Below are 13924 nucleotides of genomic sequence, written 5' to 3' on the forward strand. Positions count from 1 at the left end.
AGAATAGTTGGATCTGGGGGAGGAGAGTAAAATGTAAATACCTAACGATTCTATAATATCCTAAGTGTTATAAGAGACTCATTATACGTTGCTGTAAAAACACAGAAAGGGGCATGGTTTTTAAAAATATCCTATATTATCATTGTAGGTCTTTGTACTTTTTAATTTAAAAATGCTTATTAAGTACCTACTAAGTCCCAGACATTGTGCTTGTCACTTGGGATGCAGATATAAATAACATGTAGTCTTCTGAGCGCTCCTACTGATGAATGTATTAAATGTTATTCATACTTATCTTACAGTTATGGCTGAAAACATTGATTCTTGAGGTGTTGCTTGGAAAAAAAAAAACAACCAGTTGTAACTAGTGAAGCTTTTAGAGGGTGATTTTTCCATGGTGTGGGCACTCACAGTGTGACTGGCACACTGCTTGGTGCTGTTGAATAGTTAATTCTCTAATTACTGTAGGTCTACATGCCAGTGTGGACTGGCTGCCATGAATACCAGGAAAGCTTTCAACCAAATAAAGCATCCAGGACTTGGAAGTACTCTTGTTCATAATCTCTTCTTTGTCTAATTCTTGCATAATGTAACAAAGTTTGTATGAAAAGGCTGTGCCTCATAAATCTTTGAAATTTTAATATTATTATAGTGAGAAACAAAAAGTTAGGAAAAACTAAGAGATAATGTTAGCTATTTTCTATGAGCATTTAAAAATTGAGAAACTGACTAAGAATATCTGTAGATTGAATTGCTCATCACTTTAAGTTAACATAGTAGCCAAAATGGCAAGTTTCTATTACGTTAAAGTATATCATGAGTCCTATGTGCAATCATGTAAGGTTATATTTAGCTATATGTGAACATCAATTTGCCCACACACCCATTAACATAGTTGAACAATGACAGTACCAAAAAATTAACACACAATATAGTAGTTACTATGTACCGGGTGCTATTCAGACAGTAAATAATTCAATCATCTTATTTAGCATATGAGCTAGGAACCATGATCACCCCCATTTTACAGGTAAGGAAAGGAATAGTGAGGCTTACTAGCCCAAGGTCACACTGCTAATAAGTGGCAGAGGCAGAATTTGGACCCAGCATTCGGGCTCTGAAAACAATAATGATAACTCCCATGTAATACTGCCACACAGGTAAGAGGAAAAGATTAGCTATGTTTGTTATTGAACTCAGAACATCTTATAGCAGGGTCTGTTTCTATTAACTGGGATGCTTACACACAGAAATGTATTAGGGAAAAATATTCTGAAACTGCCTAATCCTGGTTTGGAAAAAAAATTACCTTTTAAATGCTTATTATCGAACACCTTGTAACCTTAAAGTAACTTTCAAGAGTGACTCAGTTTGTGCTTAACCAAAATATTACTAATAATGAAACAGCAAAACCTTGGAAGTTTCCATTGCCAATCACAAGATGTAAGGCACACCCCGATAATTTTATTTACTTTGCAGAGCATAAGGTGGAATAACATGTTCTTTTAAACGTAGAGTTTAAACATTGAATTGCATCATTGTGAAGAAAATCACTTAGTATTTTATAGTGAGGTGACTTTACAAGTAAAGATCTTCAAGAAGATTTTTATGTGATTTAAAAAATCAGCTTAGATGCTTGGAATTTGGATTGTTGCATTCTTTTTCTTTGGCACATCAAGAGGTAAGATTCATAATTTATAATAAGTTCTTTAAAAATAATGAGTATACTTAAATCTAAAATGTAATTGACATGAACTTATTCTTTAGAAATTACTATTGCTAATTTCATTCTTAAGTAGTTTGTTGTTTTTATGAATATGTTTAAAATATTGGCTGCTTATATTTCTTTGTATGTATTTATTTTTTCACTTATCATAAAATTATCAATGGAAAATGCATCACTTAATACTGAATGAGTCTTATGAACATAAAGAAACAACTATTTCCGACAATATAAAAGAGTTGCCGGACAGTCTTGTATTGGGCTCCTAGCTCTGCCACTTACTAGTCTTATGGGCTTAGACATTAAAGTCTCAATTTCTTCATTTCTAAGATGGGTACATAGCAATAAATGAGAAAATATATACAAATTTCCAAATTCTGTAGCTGACTCATAGTAGATACTCAATAATTGAATGAATTAACTAATTATTAATGTCAACTGGAATGTCCATTTTTTTTCCACTTCAGTCACAGTTTTCTGGAGGGATATTAGTCTGTGGACATTTCTTAAACATTAACTCAGTATTCATTGACATGTTTGCTCTTTATACTATGGACTCCTTAGACATTACAGCGTAAGGAGTTAGTGATTTTGGCTAGTTTTACCACCCATGTTTAATATTGTGCCTATAAGCAAACACTAAAATTAGTTGATTTATTTTAACCGAACTAGAATCAAATAATTTTAACGTTGAAAGAGATCAACCCCTTTGTTGTAAAGTATCATGTAGTTGGTTGAGATAGTATGGTGGTAAAAGGCATTCATCACATCTAACATTCAGTTCAACCACCGGTTTGAATTCTGAATCTTCTTGTGTTTTAGTCCTCGTTTTGCTCCTCGGTAGTTGCTTAACTTTAAACAAGTACTTAACCTTTCTAAGCCTCGGTTGATTGATCTGTAGAAACAGGACAGTCACTAAAATGAAAATATAGAGTTATGCAAATTAAATAAGATGCAAGTTGACCATCTCTAATCCAAACATCTGAAATCTAAACTTCTCCAAAATCTGAAACATTTTGAGCACTAACATGATGACACAAGCAGAATATTTCACATACAAATACTTAACACGAACTTTGTTTCATGCACAAAATTATTAAAATACTGTATAAAATTACCTTTAGCCTATGTGTATAAGGTATATGTGAAACACAAATGAATTTTGTGTTAAGACTTGGACCCTGTCCCCAGGATATCTTATTGTGTATATGCAAACATTCCAAAACCTGAAATCTGAAACACTTCTGGTCCCAAGCGTTTTGGATAAGGGATACTCAATCTGCAATTCATGTAAAATGCTTGGCATGGGATTTGGGACCTATTAGTAGTGAGCGATCAATAAATGTTCGCTCTTATTTACACAGATGAAGAAAGCAAAACACAGAGAGATTTATTGTGCAACATCTTGGCGCTAGCTGGTGGAATTGGCCAATCTTGACTTTCAGTTCAGTGTTTTTTAGTCCTTGACCTCCAGCTCTTCTTTATTGGATAAAAAATGAAGGAGATAGGACTATCATTAGTTTTCATATTTCAAGAACTATATTCTATTTTGCGTGATTCTCCTGCCCCAGGACAGTCCTCACTGAGTATTGAAAGCAGTTAGACTGGTGAAGGCAGAATTAAGCAATAGGCAGTTTGCCCTGATCTGCTGAGATGATATTTAAAGCCATGACTACAGACAAGATCATCAAGGGAGTGACTGCAGGTAGAGAAGGAAGATAGAACTACTGAGTCCTAGGACACTTCCTCATTAAGAAATCAGGAAGATGAAGGCAAACTAGCAAAGAAGACTGCCAAGAAGTACTCAGTGAAGTGGTAGGAAACCTAGGAGAGTTAGCATCCTAGAAGTCAATTTAAGATGAAAGAAATAACAGCATGTTTGTGTGAGGCTAGGAATGATCCAGTAGAGAGGAGGAAAGTTGGTAAAGCAGGAGAAAGAGAAGGGAGTAATGTTGTGCCTTACCCCTCAGTAGGTGAGAGAAGATGGAGTCTTAATAGGATGAAGGTTTGCCTTTGCGAGAAACAAAGACAGTTCATCTCTTGTGAAGAGAGTGAAGGCAAAATAGAAGGGCAGATATCTGCAGGTAGCTGGATAGACATGCTGGGAGCTTGTAAAAAGTCTCTTCTCTTTGTTTCTGGTTTCCTATTGAAATAGGAAACAGGGTCATCAGCCAAGAGGATTGGTGGGCATGAAGAAGTTGGAGGTTTGAGAGGCAAGAAGAATGAAATAACCCAGGAGCCTGGGAAAATGAAGGGCCTAGGAAAATATGATACGATGGCTGGGTAGCTTTAGGATCTGCTTTAATTTCATAACCACAAATTAAAAGTGAGATAGTCAGTATGGTATGTGATTTCCTTCAGGCACATTCAGCTGCACAGGTGTAGACAGGAAATAGGTGAAGTGTTGGGTTTAACCAGAGTTGTGGTTAAGCCAAGTGAAGCAAGAACAGGAGAGAAGTTCAAAGAGAGTACAGGGGTGTGGTTTTAACTGACTGTAGGATTTACACTGGATAAGAAGGGAATTGAGGAGAGAAATGTCTGCCTAATAAGAAGTTATTTTAACAAAATACATACTTATGTAAAATTTAGATAATACATATATTTCTCCTACACACCACATATCTATTACACAGCTGCCATAAATTTAACAATTGAGCCTACATTCATTTGTATTATTACCTATATCTCATCTATTAAATTTGTAACAGCGTCCATTGCCTTCAATCTTCTGGTACCTACCATTTATGCTAATGACTTCCAAATGTAATCTCTCCAGCTGAACTTCTCCTGGAATCCCAGTCTCATATATGCAACTGCCTCTGAGACAGCTCCATTTAGGTATCTAATTCATATAGAATCTACATATGAACTGAACTCTCAATATCTAACCCCAAATCTGTTCATCTCAAAGTTTTCACAATTAATGGCCTTCCAGGTGGTCTGGCCAAAACACCTTGCATCATCCTTGACTTTTCTTTCTGTCATACCTCACTGCCAATCAGTCAGCACAACTCTTTGGATCCTCCTTCAAAATCTGTGCAGAACCTGACCACTTGTAACCACCTCCACTGCTACCACCCTAGTCTTAGCCACCATTGTCTCTTATCTAGTTTGTTATAGTAGTCTCCTAGCTGGCCTCTTCCTCTGTCCTTGCCCTGCTTCAATCTATTCTCCGAATAGATTGAACAGAAGCTAACCCAAGTCAGTCCATGTCACTTTTCTGCTCAGAGCCCTCCAGTGGCTTCCCATCTCACTTCAGAGTAAAAGCCATTGAACTACCAAGTGCTACATGCTTTAGCCCTCTGTTACCTCCTAGCATTAACCCCTGCTACTTATCCACCTACCCCTATTCAAACTCCTGGGGGCCAGATGCATTACAAATGTTAGGTTTTTTTATTATTTTAGAAACATGCTATGGTAAACATACTGCATATAATACATAATTTCCAGAAAAATCTAGGACAGCACCCCATATTTAATCACATGAATATTTATGTAGTAAAATACATGACTACGATCCCACATGATTTAATTTCATATTAAATGGGATAAAGACTATAAACAACTTTAGGTCTGTTATTGCTGCCAAACTAGTTACTGCAGACTAGAAAACAAATAAATGAAGAAACCCAAAAGCAACTATTTTTCCCCAGAGATTTTTAGATTTTGAAATTGCAGAGTAAGACATTGTGGAGCTATGTCTTCTCCCTGTCTCCATTCCCTGGGCCCTATTCTGGGTGCCTCCTAATTCCTCAGTCACAATAGGCTCTCTGCTTCCTTGCAGAGTCTTCTACTTTCCTTCCCTCTGTCTGGAATGCTGTCCCGCACATCTGCACGTGGTTTACTCCTCTCCCCCTCAGGTCTTGATGCAAATGCTAATTTGAACTGCAAACCCCTCCTCACCTAAACACACAAACACCCTCATCCCTTCCCTGCTTTAGGTTCCTCCTAGCACCTGTCACTGTTTTAACGTAGCCATTTTTAAAAAATGTATTCTTATTTATTGTCTGTCTCTACATCCCCTACTAGATTATATACTCCATGAGGGCTAGAATTGTTTTTTCCAATGCTAAATTCCAGTGCTAATAGCATCTGGCAAATAATAGGCACAAACAAATATTTCTTGAATAGATTATCGAACTTACTTTCCAGCTTTTCTGTGTCTTTGGAAAAGCCTGCTTACAGTAAGATAGAGAAGTGACTCTTTCAGAAAGTGGAAATTAGGAAGATAAGAACTAATATGCCAATTTACATGATTTCTTAACGAATTAACACTAGCTTCATGTAATGCGCTAGTTTTTCAAATGTTTCTTTAAAGAATTCTTAGGCCAAAGGGGAAATAAAGCATTTCAACCAGAGAATATATTAAAATATAATGACTCAAGAACTGAAGAAACTGGAAAAAAAATAAGTAAAGGTGAAGAAAGCATTTAAGTAATAAAAATAAAAATATAAGTAGAAGTGAATCATACAAACAGGAAAAATAGAATTCATAAACCCATGTGGCAGTTGCTTAATAAAACTAATGATGCCATGATGGTAAATTTAAATAAAGTGAAATAACCTCAGATGTGGATGAAGTTAAAATGACTAGACTTTGCATAAATTTATGGTAAAAGAATTGAAATTCTAGATGAAAATCTTACTCCTTACACCAGAATAAATCCCAGGTGGGTAAACATTCAAAAGTAAAAGATAAAACATTAGAAAGAAGTATGAAAGAAAACAGTGTGTAATTGTTAATAGTCTTGGAGTGGCCAGGCACGGTGGCTCACGCCTGTAATCCCAGCACTTTGGGAGGCCGAGGCGGGTATATCCCCTGAGGCCAGGAGTTCGAGACCAGTTTGGCTAACATGGGGAAACCCTGTTTCTACTAAAAATACAAAAAATTAGCCAGGTGTGGAAGTGCACACCTGTAATCCCAGCTACTCGGGAGGCTGAAGCAGGAGAATTGCTTGAACCTGGGAAGCGGAGGTTGCAGTGAGCTGAGATCGTGCCATTGCACTCCAGCTTGGGCAACAAGAGCAAAACTCCATCTCAAAAAAAAAAAAAAAAAAAAAAAAGTCTTGGAGTGAGGAAGCCTTTTCCAAACAAAACAAAACCCCAAAGCCACTAAGCAAAAGCCTGATAATTTTGATTGCATAAATGCAAAACTCCTAAATGACAAAAGTAAAGTAAAACAAAAATATAGACAACAAATTTGAGTATATTTTCCAGATATCTGACTAAAGGAAGCAAATTTCTCTACTCTTTGAAGAGTTTTTACAAATAAATAAGCAAAAACAAACTTTAGAAAAATATGCATAGGACACAAAGATCTCATCCACAAAAGAGGTACAAATGGCCAGAAATGCACAAAAGGATATTCAAAGTTTCTGATAATTAAATAAATGCAAATTAAAATAACAACGGGTTTTCATTCTTGTAGAACATGTAAGGTTGTCATACTGGTGGTACTTATAGAAACTGAAATCTACATACCCTTCCATAGTATGTAGATTGTATTGTTGTTCCCCATATTGATTCTCCATTCCTGTAAGACCATTATACACATTCATCTTTAACCACATGGCATGGAAGAGAGTATTCTAAGTCTAGAGACATTTAAGAGCCTTTGCATGGTTCCACAGTTGCATCATTTTCCTCTGCCCCAACAGACACATGCTCAAAACAGAGCCTACTCATTTAGCTTGGATCCTGCAATGCAGAAGGCTGGTAAATCAGAGCTAGGCCCAACCTAAAACCAAAGGATAACATGAGCAAGAAATAAACCTTAATTTTTGTAAGCCAATGAGATGTGAGGGACTGTTTATTACCACAACATAACCTAGCAAAAGCTAGGCTATATCTCCCAATTCCACTTAGTGATAGAGTGACCAGCATAAGGGTTCAATTATTTTCCTGCCACAAATAGCAATACATTTAACTTAGATCATCACTTTTTCTAAGTCTTCATTTTTTCATATGTATGACACATAAGGCTAAATCTGTTTTTGGTATTTTTTATTAGCAGTAGTAAGACAAAAAGAAAAAACCAGACTGGGCATCATTTGGTAAAGAAGTACTCTTTCTCTCCTTTTGTGACTTTTTTATTATTATAAAGGTAATTCATATTTATTACTGAAAATTTGATAACATAGACAAGTATAAATAAGAAAATTAAAACCACTGGGATTCACCATTAATATTTTGGTACCTTTCTTTGAATTTTATTTTTTTCCATTACAGATGTTATTACAAATTCTCTATAAACATTTTTAATGGCTGCATAATATTCCTCAATACCATAATTTTAAAACTATATCCTTTATTGTTGGCCACTTAAGTTATTGACCCAATTTCAATGTATTAACTTTATAGCAAACATTATTTTTACAGAACTATTAATCTTTCAATCTTTTCTTAAGTGGCTTTAATACCTTATAATGTTGCTCACTCTGCTTCATCACATCTATTTTCCTTTAACTTTACACTCTCTGTGAGTATTTTCTTATGGAAAAAAGAGCACAGTGATAGATAACCCTGGTAAGCGATAAACATAGAAAATAAGGACTAGTTATAAAAATCTTCATTTTAAAATCCATAGACTGAATAATGTAGTTGAGGACCTGGAGAAAAAAGCAACAGAATGCCAAAAATAAGGGCAACTGGGCATTCTAGGGAAAACAGAAGGCTGTTTTAGAAAGCCATGATCCAACTATGAAGTCACTGGTTCAAATTAGAAAAGGATCAGAATGGATTCCAGGCAAGAGAAATATTAAGAAGCTGCAATATAAAAGGAATATATTGAAGAAGGCACATGTTCATTCTTCCAGGAAGAGAAAAAAAGGCAAACAGAGAATATAGGAAAACACAAACAGTACAAGAAAGGCATGATCCAAATATGGAGTAAACTATGATGATACTGATCCTGAGTAATTCAAATATTAGGAAAGACAATTCATTTGAATCGTCTCCTTTGAAGAGAATGAGTGTCTGAACAATGGAAGTGCAGAAAAGGAAATGTAATTATAGCATGCAAGTTGATTGAAGCCTAAAATATGTATCTAGTCATAATAATATAAATTCTGTTCATTGATTTTCAACTTTTTGGAGTCAGCCTGCAGACAAAACATGAAAGGATTAATTTTGCTTATAGAGAAAAGTCTGAATATTATCAATCTTGATAATATGAAAGCAACATTATGAAGCTGAGAGACCTTGGAAGCTGGAAGGGAGGAAGAGAGGGAGAGTCAATACCACCAAAATCTTCCTCTTAAGAAACTGGGAGTCAAGTTCTAATGAATATGATGTATGGATCGAAAAATAGAAGGTTACTATTTAAATTTATAATAGAAGCCAATAAATGAGCCAAAAAAAACAAAACAAACAAACAAAAAACAAAACAGTGTTATTGACCGCGTTGGAGGAAGAGGTGAGACAAAGTGAAGAGTGGGATGCGCTGGATTATTGAGCTGTTATCTCTCGGCTTCAAGCCTGCCCTTCTGGCTGAGCTTTGCTGAGGCTGGAATGTGGCCAGTACCATCCTAACAAGTGTGGGATGATATCTCATTAAGATTTTGATTTACATTTCCATAGTGATTCACGATGTTGAACATCTTTTCATATGGCTGTTGGCTATTTGTATGCTTCTTAAGGAAAATGTCTGTTCAGGTCTTTGCCTATTTTTAAATTTAGTTATTTGCTTTTTTGCTATTAAGTTGTGTGAGTTCCTTAGGTATTTTTTTACAGAAATAGAGAAAACAATCCTAAAGTTAATGTGGAACCACAAAAGACTCCAAATAACAAAGCAATCTTAAGAAAGAAGAACAAAGCTGGAAGCAGCACACTTCCTGATTCAAAACTATATTTACTACAAAATTATATTAATCAAGACAGTGTGATACTGACATAAAAACAGACACGTAAACAAATGGCACAGAGTAGAGCGTGCAGAAATACACCCATGTGTATGTGGTCAACTGGTCTTTGACAAGGGTGCCAAGAATATGCAATGAGGAAATGATTGGCTTATTCACCAAATGGTGCTGGGAAAATTGGATATCCACATACAAAAGAATAAAATTGAACCCTTATGCCATATACAAAATTATAAACCCATATGTATATGGTCAGCTAGTCTTTGACAAGGGTGCCAAGGATATAACAATGAGGAAATGATAGATTTGTTCAACAAATGGTGTTGGGAATATTGGATATCCACATACAAAAGAATGAAATTGAACCCTTATTTTATGCCATATACAAAATTAACTTGGAATAAAGATTTAAATGTAAGACTTGAAATTATAAAACTCCTATGAGAAAACATAGGAAAAATCTCCTTGTTGCTGGCTTTAGCAATGATTGTTTTGGAATATGACAACAAAAGCACAGGCAACAAAAATAAAATAAATAAACAAGTGGGATTGCATTTAACAAAAAAGCTTCTGTACAGTAAAGGAACTAGTCAACAAAATGAAAAGGCAACCCTATAGAATAGGAGAAAATATTTTCAAGCCAAAAATCCGATAAGGGGTTAATTTCCAAAATTAAAGTCTACTTTAACTCATAGTGAGAAACACAGCCTCTCTCTAAGCCTGGTTCCTCTATACTGACACTCCACCTTTCTGCTGCAGGAAAAGAAGTTTGCTATGAAAGGTTGGGGTGTTTCAAAGATGGTTTACCATGGACCAGGACTTTCTCAACAGAGTTGGTAGGTTTACCCTGGTCTCCAGAGAAGATAAACACTCGTTTCCTGCTCTACACTATACACAATCCCAATTTCTATCAGGTAAGCTAACTTGCAGCCTTCACACATGGATTATTCTAAAATATAAGATTTGCCTATAGATACAGAAGACATAGATAGAGTAACCTATTCTGACATATGCTATTGACTTAAATGCAAACGTTTCTTTTCAGTATTATGAGTCAGATTTTTTTCTATGTTATCTGTTCTATATTATCTGTTCTGATATATCTGATTTAAATATGAAGATTGCTCTTGCGTTATTTCATAACAGGTATACTTGATATTATGTTCAGTCAATGTACTAACTGAGAACCTTCCATCTGTAAGACTGTGAATCAGCAACAATGCCTATTATCTATTGAATTGAATAAACAGAACAGTCTTGACTTTATTATAGTGGGAGAAATGACATGTACAAACAAATACCTTTCTTGCAACACAAATTATGATCTGTGATGTAAGATGCAACTGAAAGACTCTGGGAACAAAGTGAAGAAGAACTCCCCTTGAGGTCAGGGATGGAACCAGGTAACATTTTGAGGAGGACATGTGTTTGAGGTGTACCCTGCAGGATGGACAAGCTGCTCACAAGCAGAGATAAGCAGGGTAATGGCAAAGGAAGTGGCATGAACATAAAGGAGAGAAACCACAGGCCCGTCTGATGAATGACATGTTGGGTTAGTCTGTGGGCAGAGAAGGAGTCTTCAAAAGTAAGGTTAGTTAGAAAAGTAGTTGAACAAATTGTATAGTTCCTTTCTGTGGAGTTTGTACTTCATCCTGTAAGCCATGAGGCCCCATTGAGAGCTTTTCAGAGATGCTTTAGGGCATTTACTCTGGCTGCTGTTGCTCTCTTGTCTGAAGCTGGAAGAGACTAGAGGTGACTAGGAGACCATTTAGAACTGTGCTGTCCAACATAGTAGCCACTAGCCACATATGACTATTAAAATTACAATTAACTAAAATTAAAAACTCAATTCATCAGCCATACCAGCCACATTTCAAGTGCTCAATAGCCACATGTGGCTAGTGGCTACCATACTGGACAGTACACATATAGAATATTTCCATCATCACAGAAAGGTCCATTTGACAATGTTAAATAGAAAGCTATAGTGCAGTTTGGATCACACATGGGAAACAGCCTGAACTGCAGTAATGAAAGTGAGTATGATAATAGAAAATCAACATGATATACATCATAAACTAGTCTGAGATTTCACACGTAAATGTTTGGGAAAATGATAACCCTCTTATCAGAAAAATTGAGGATAAAAGAGAAGGAGTTAGATTCTGGACAGGTGAGGCTTGAGCAGGCTGTTGGAGATGTTAGTCTAACAGCGAAGCAGGCAGCCCAGAGCTGGAGAAAAAGATTCAAAAGTCTTCTGGCTGGGGTTGAAAATTGAAACCCAAAGAGTACATGAAATCTCAGAAGCAGAGAAACGAGGGCAGGACTAGGAGTGGTTGGAGGATCTATATTTAGGGAGCAGGAAAAAAGTGGGGCCAGAGATCATTTCCAGTCTTTACCTGAATCTGTAACCTCAGGGCTTACTTTCCATCAGGCCCATCACATACTGCTGGGCCTTGCCAGCCAGGACAGCCTTCTCCTATGCCTTCCTACCATACAAATATGGTCTGATTTGTAGCTGTCTACTCACCAGACACACATACATATTATGTACACACTACTCTTTACTGAAATCTGCCAGCCATCTGTAGATGAGTATTTCCCTAAATAATGTTCTTCACACCTTCTCCACTTCCCTCCATTTGGAAAGAATCATTTGTAATTAAACCAGATCTGTACCTGAATTTTGTAATGGATAGAAGCCTGATTGTTTGCTATTAAAGTGTTTTTCAACAACTAAGATACAGGATAAATCAAGGTATGTACTTAAAACAAGGATTTCCACAGGCCTGACCCATACGCTATACGAGTTTGACCAATTCTGTAGACGTGGTTTTCTCTAGAACAAGGAAAAAAAGTTCTTACTATGGGTATAGAGACACTTATAAAGAAACATTCCTCGAAAGTTTGAATGTTATAATTATCAAGAAGTAAAGAGAGGAATATTACTTAGCTTTAAAAAGAAGTGAAGTGCCAATACATAATATAACATGGATGACCTTTCAAAACATTATGCTAATAAGCCAGACACAAAAGGACAAACAATCTATGGTTTCATTTATGGGAGATACCTGGAGCAGGTAATGGAGAGTTCCTGTTTAATGGGTACAGAATTTTAGTTTGGGGTGATGAAACAGTTCTGGAGAAAGATGGTAGTGATAGCTGCATGACAATGTGAATGGCTTAATGCCACTGAGTTTGCACTTTAAAATGGTTAAAATGTTGGTTTTAATGTTATGTATATTTTAACTTTTTTGCGTTTTCATTTTTTAAATGTTTGGAAATATGTACAACAACTTTCATACAGTTTCAGGGTGCTCCAGACACCCGTGGCCACTTCATGTAAACCACTGACTATTTCTAGAGTGCTTTGAGAGACTACAATATGATCATAATCAAATTTTGTAATTAAACCTAATGAGGGCAACAGACACTTCTCAAATAAGAAATGTGTGAATTACAGAGCTCCCCTACTGTAAGTATTCACAAGGAGACAGATAAATAGTTTCTTTATTCCTCCTCCTCCTCCTCCTCTTCCTCCTCCTCCTCCTCTTCCTCCTCCTCCTCCTATTCTTCCTCCCTGTCTTCTTCATCTTCCTCTACCACCTTTTTCCAGGCAAATTTAGCAGGACGCTTTGCGCCATCAAACTTTAGTTTCGACTTATAGTCAGCAACATCCTTCTCATACTTCTTCAGCTTTTCCACCTTAGTGATGTAAGGCTGCTTTTTCGCTGTCATTTAAGTTATTCCACATCTCACCCAGCTTTTTTGCCACGTCTCCAATAGAGATGCCAGGGTTTGTGGATTTGATCTAGGCACAGAATTCTAAACACAACAGTAAGAATCCAGACGGTGGCCTTTTGGGGGCATTAGGATCCTTCTTCTTGCCTCCCTTAGCTGGTCCATAATCCTTCATTTCCCAATCACAGCGCATTTAATCACCTTTGCCATTTCATCAAATTTAGATTTCTCTTTCCCAGACATTATCTTCCATCTCTCAGAGCACTTCTTGGAAAATTCTGCAAAATTGACAGGGACCTCTGGGTTTTTCTTCTTATGTTCTTCTCTGCACGTCTGCACAAAGAAAGTGTAAGCAGACATCTTGCCCTTTGGTTTCCGGGGGTCACCTTTAGCCATCCTGACTGTATTGTTCGCTAGAAGATTAATTTTTTTAAGTGAAGAGAATCTATGTTGAATACAAGTATTTGGGGCACCTTCTTTGACTTTTAGGATGTTCAGGGCATATTCATCCACTTAGGACTAACTCTGTTCCCTGATCTTCGCTCTTAGGACTCATCAGGCTCTTGATCGTTTTATCCTTTTATGTAAGTGGCCATGCACT

The 13924-nt window shown here is 36.4% G+C and overlaps 1 protein-coding gene across 1 annotated transcript in view; it reads left to right on the top strand.

Moving 5' to 3' along the window:
- The first annotated feature begins 1632 nt into the window (after window positions 1–1632).
- PNLIPRP3 (pancreatic lipase related protein 3) overlaps window positions 1633–13924 on the top strand; it is a 51531-nt gene continuing 39239 nt past the window's right edge. Inside the window, exons 1-2 of the mRNA XM_002821169.4 lie at window positions 1633–1681; window positions 10342–10496. Coding sequence (XP_002821215.3) covers window positions 1633–1681; window positions 10342–10496 — 204 coding nt within the window. The remainder of the gene's footprint in view (window positions 1682–10341; window positions 10497–13924) is intronic.

Source organism: Pongo abelii, chromosome 8 (genome assembly GCF_028885655.2).
Source record: "Pongo abelii isolate AG06213 chromosome 8, NHGRI_mPonAbe1-v2.0_pri, whole genome shotgun sequence".
Classification (NCBI taxonomy): Eukaryota; Metazoa; Chordata; class Mammalia; order Primates; family Hominidae; genus Pongo; species Pongo abelii.